The sequence below is a fragment of the Perca flavescens genome, chromosome 16 (genome assembly GCF_004354835.1).
Source record: "Perca flavescens isolate YP-PL-M2 chromosome 16, PFLA_1.0, whole genome shotgun sequence".
NCBI lineage: Eukaryota > Metazoa > Chordata > Actinopteri > Perciformes > Percidae > Perca > Perca flavescens.
In genome coordinates this window covers 34451355-34456354 of record NC_041346.1, presented here as the reverse complement: position 1 = coordinate 34456354, position 5000 = coordinate 34451355, and the positions used below count along the sequence as shown (strand labels likewise).

At 48.0% G+C, this 5000-nt stretch overlaps 1 protein-coding gene and 1 long non-coding RNA gene across 2 annotated transcripts in view; both read left to right on the top strand.

Moving 5' to 3' along the window:
• wdr36 (WD repeat domain 36) overlaps positions 1 to 5000 on the top strand; it is a 29655-nt gene that overhangs the window by 16652 nt on the left and 8003 nt on the right. The window contains exons 11-14 of the mRNA XM_028601271.1: positions 855 to 944; positions 3626 to 3768; positions 3854 to 3971; positions 4317 to 4482. Of these exons, the coding sequence (XP_028457072.1) occupies positions 855 to 944; positions 3626 to 3768; positions 3854 to 3971; positions 4317 to 4482 (517 nt within the window). The remainder of the gene's footprint in view (positions 1 to 854; positions 945 to 3625; positions 3769 to 3853; positions 3972 to 4316; positions 4483 to 5000) is intronic.
• On the top strand, positions 2208 to 3162 carry LOC114570751 (uncharacterized). The gene is made up of 3 exons (XR_003694578.1): positions 2208 to 2335; positions 2699 to 2838; positions 2889 to 3162. It is a non-coding gene; the product is annotated as an uncharacterized LOC114570751 (long non-coding RNA).

Below are 5000 nucleotides of genomic sequence, written 5' to 3'. Positions count from 1 at the left end.
ACCTAGACATCCCATAATACTCTGGGTCACATAGTAACCTGGGCCACGGTCAGTTCACCTAGACATCCCATAATACTCTGGGTCACATAGTAACCTGGGTCACGGTCAGTTCACCTAGACATCCCATAATACTCTGGGTCACATAGTAACCTGGGTCACATGGTCAGTTCACCTAGACATCCCATAATACTCTGGGTCACATAGTAACCTGGGTCACATGGTCAGTTCACCTAGACATCCCATAATACTCTGGGTCACATAGTAACCTGGGTCACATGGTCAGTTCTTAGACATCCCATAATACTCTGGGTCACATAGTAACCTGGGCCACGGTCAGTTCACCTAGACATCCCATAATACTCTGGGTCACATAGTAACCTGGGTCACATGGTCAGTTCACCTAGACATCCCATAATACTCTGGGTCACATAGTAACCTGGGCCACGGTCAGTTCACCTAGACATCCCATAATACTCTGGGTCACATAGTAACCTGGGTCACATGGTCAGTTCACCTAGACATCCCATAATACTCTGGGTCACATAGTAACCTGGGTCACATGGTCAGTTCACCTAGACATCCCATAATACTCTGGGTCACATAGTAACCTGTGTGTGTGTGTGTGTGTGTGTGTGTGTGTGTGTGTGTGTGTGTGTGTGTGTGTGTGTGTGTGTGTGTGTGTGTGTGTGTGTCTGTGTGTGTGTGTGTGTGTGTGTGTGTCTGTGTGTGTCTGTGCGTGTGTGTGTGTGTGTGTGTGTGTGTGTGTGTGTGTGTGTGTGTGTCTGTGTGTGTGTGTGTGTGTGTCTGTGTGTGTGTGTGTGTGTGTGTGTGTGTGTGTGTGTGTGTGTCTCCAGGCTCCATCAACAAGAAGAAAGAGAAGAAGAAGAAGAAGGGGTTGTCCTATGAGGAGCTGCGTCTTCCTGCCATCACAGCCTTCTCCTCCGGTACCTGATATATAATATATAATAATATATTATAATATTACTAATAATAATAATACAATATAATAATAATATATAATATTAATAATAATATATAATATATTATAATATTACTACTACTAATAATACAATATAATATTAATATATAATATATTATAATATTACTACTACTAATAATAATACAATATAATAATAATATATAATATTAATAATAATATATATTAATATATAATATATTATAATATTACTACTAATAATAATACAATATAATAATATATAATATATTATAATATTACTACTAATAATAATAATACAATATAATAATATATAATATTAATAATAATATATCATAATAATACTAATAATCATATATAATATATAATAATAATAATAATGATAATCATATAATAATAATAATAATAATAATATATAATAATAATAATAATAATAATAATATCACAGCCTTCTCCTCCGGTTTGACCTCTGACCTGAACACACAGAACTCCACAGAGAAAATTCACTAATCTGTCTAAATCTGTTAGTGAGCAGAGATAATCATACACCTCAAAGGTGAGGCATACCAAGGTGCTGATTGGACAGCAGGATTATTAAGGTGAGGCATACCAAGGTGCTGATTGGACAGCAGGATTATTAAGGTGAGGCATACCAAGATGCTGATTGGACAGCAGGATTATTAAGGTGTGGCATACCAAGGTGCTGATTGGACAGCAGGATTATTAAGGTGTGGCATACCAAGGTGCTGATTGGACAGCAGGATTATTAAGGTGTGGCATACCAAGGTGCTGATTGGACAGCAGGATTATTAATGTGAGGCATACCAAGGTGCTGATTGGACAGCAGGATTATTAAGGTGAGGCATACCAAGGTGCTGATTGGACAGCAGGATTATTAAGGTGAGGCATACCAAGATGCTGATTGGACAGCAGGATTATTAATGTGAGGCATACCAAGGTGCTGATTGGACAGCAGGATTATTAAGGTGTGGCATACCAAGGTGCTGATTGGACAGCAGGATTATTGAACAGGTGTTCTTTAGGCAGGACACTATAAAGGCCTCTCTAACATGAACAGTGTTCTCACCCAGCCCGGTGCCTCAGATAGGGCAGGTTGGAGGCTGAAGGCAGTATGGAGGTGGTCACGTTGTCCCGGCAGTATGGAGGTTGTCCCGGCAGGATGGAGGCACGTTGTCCCGGCAGTATGGATGGAGGTTGTCACGTTGGCAGTATGGAGGTTGTCCCGCAGGATGGAGGTGGTCACGTTGTCCCGGCAGTATGGAGGTTGTCCCGGCAGGATGGAGGTGGTCACGTTGTCCCGGCAGTATGGAGGTTGTCCCGGCAGGATGGAGGTGGTCACGTTGTCCCGGCAGGATGGAGGTTGTCCCGCAGGATGGACGTTGTCCCGCAGGATGGAGGTTGTCCCGCAGGATGGAGGTTGTCCCGGCGTTGTCCCGCAGGATGGATGGAGGTGGTCACGTTGTCCGGCAGGATGGAGGTTGTCCGGCAGGATGGAGGTGGGTTGTCCCGGCAGGATGGAGGTTGTCCCGCAGTATGGAGGTGGTCACGTTGTCCCGGCAGTATGGCAGGTATGGAGGTTGTCCCGGCAGGATGGAGGTGGTCACGTTGTCCCGGCAGTATGGAGGTTGTCCCGGCAGGATGGATGGAGGATGGTCACGTTGTCCCGCAGGATGGAGGTGGTCACGTTGTCCCGGCAGGATGGAGGTGGATGGCAGGATGGAGGTGGTCACGTTGTCCCGGCAGGATGGAGGTGGTCACGTTGTCCCGGCAGTATGGAGGTGGTCACGTTGTCCCGGCAGTATGGAGGTGGTCACGTTGTCCCGGCAGGATGGAGGTGGTCACGTTGTCCCGGCAGGATGGAGGTGGTCACGTTGCAGTATGGAGGTGGTCACGTTGTCCCGGCAGTATGGAGGTGGTCACGTTGTCCCGGCAGTATGGAGGTGGGTGTCCCGGCAGTATGGAGGTGGTCACGTTGTCCCGGCAGTATGGAGGTGGTCACGTTGTCCCGGCAGTATCGGCCTTTAGTGACGTAGAGAAGTCTCAGATCTTTGAGTTCAGCTCAGGAACAAACGGGGCAAAAACTAAACAGTTTACTATTTAGGTCGGTGTGACAAGTTCTAGTTTTTTTGACACTTTTTATCCAAGTTTTTTTTTGCTTTAACTCCATTTCATTTTCAAAGGGTTGGCTTCAGATTTAATTGTTTCTGTGTGTGTGTGTGTGTGTGTGTGTGTGTGTGTGTGTGTGTGTGTGTGTGTGTGTGTGTGTCTCTGTGTGTGTGTGTGTGTGTGTGTGTGTGTGTGTGTGTGTGTGTGTGTGTGTGTGTGTGTGTGTGTGTGTGTGTGTGTGTGTGTGTGTGTGTGTGTGTGTGTGTGTGTGTGTGTGTGTGTGTGTGTGTGTGTGTGTGTGTGTGTGTGTGTGTGTGTCTGTGTGTGTGTGTGTGTGTGTGTGTGTGTGTGTGTGTGTGTGTGTGTGTGTGTGTGTGTGTATGTGTGTGTGTGTGTGTGTGTGTGTGTGTGTGTGTGTGTGTGTGTGTGTGTGTGTGTGTGTGTGTGTGTGTGTGTGTGTGTGTGTGTGTGTGTGTGTGTGTGTGTGTGTGTGTATGTGTGTCTGTGTGTGTGTGTGTGTGTGTGTGTGTGTGAGATCAACAGCTGCTGCTCGTCAGTCTGACTGGGACGGCATCGTTGCGTGTCACCGTGGTCGCCTAGCAACCACAACGTGGAACTACCAGCGGTGCACCATGGGAGCTCATCACCTGCAGCCGCCGGTCGCTCGCGGCAACGCCATCGCCACGGTAACAGCAGTGTCACACCTGTTTCTCTTAGCCCCTCCCCCTGCTTCCTCCCACGGTCACATGACTTCCTGTCTCTGTTCTCCAGGCTGTCGACATCACTTCCTGTGGGAACTTCGCTGTGATTGGCTCGTCGTGTGGCCGCGTCGACGTGTACAACCTGCAGTCAGGCCTGCACCGCGGCTGCTATGGCAACGAGGAGAAAGGTTGTTGATTGGTCCGTTTTCTCTGTCTGTCTGTCTCTCTCTGTGCCTGCCTGTCTCTCTGTCTGTCTGTCTGTCTGTCTGTCTGCCTGTCTGTCTGCCTGTCTCTCTCTCTCTGTGCCTGCCTGTCTCTCTCTCTGCCTGTCTCTCTGTCTGTCTGCCTGTCTGCCTGTCTGCCTGTCTGTCTGTCTGTCTGCCTGTCTGTCTCTCTCTCTGTGCCTGCCTGTCTGTCTGTCTGTCTGTCTCTCTCTCTCTGTGCCTGCCTGTCTCTCTCTCTGCCTGTCTGTCTGCCTCCCTGTCTGTCTGCCTGTCTGTCTCTCAGGATAAATGTCTGAATATTCGTTGCAGCTCACAGCGGGGTGGTGCGAGGCGTTGCCACGGAGACCCTGAACCAGATGACCTTCACCGCGGGCTCTGATTGGCTGCTCAAGTTCTGGCGCTTCAAGAGCAGGAAACAGGAAGCTCAGCTGAAGCTACACGCTGCGCCGGCTAGCATGATGCTACACAGAGACAGGTAGCTAACAGCTAGCACCATGCTACATAGAGACAGGTAGCTAAGAGCTAGCACCATGCTACACAGAGACAGGTAGCTAACAGCTAGCACCGTGCTACACAGAGACAGGTAGCTAACAGCTAGCACCATGCTACACAGAGACAGGTTTAGACAGGTAGCTAACAGCTAGCACCATGCTACACCGAGACAGGTAGCTAACAGCTAGCACCATGTTACACAGAGACAGGTAGCTAACAGCTAGCACCATGCTACACAGAGACCGGTAGCTAACAGCTAGCACCATGCTACACAGAGACAGGTAGCTAACAGCTAGCACCATGCTACACAGAGACAGGTAGCTAGCAGCTAGCACCATGCTACACAGAGACATGTAGCTAACAGCTAGCACGATGCTACACAGAGACAGGTAGCTAACAGCTAGCACGATGCTACACAGAGACATGTAGCTAACAGCTAGCACCATGCAACACAGAGACATGTAGCTAATAGCTAGCAGGATGCTACACAGAGACAGGTAG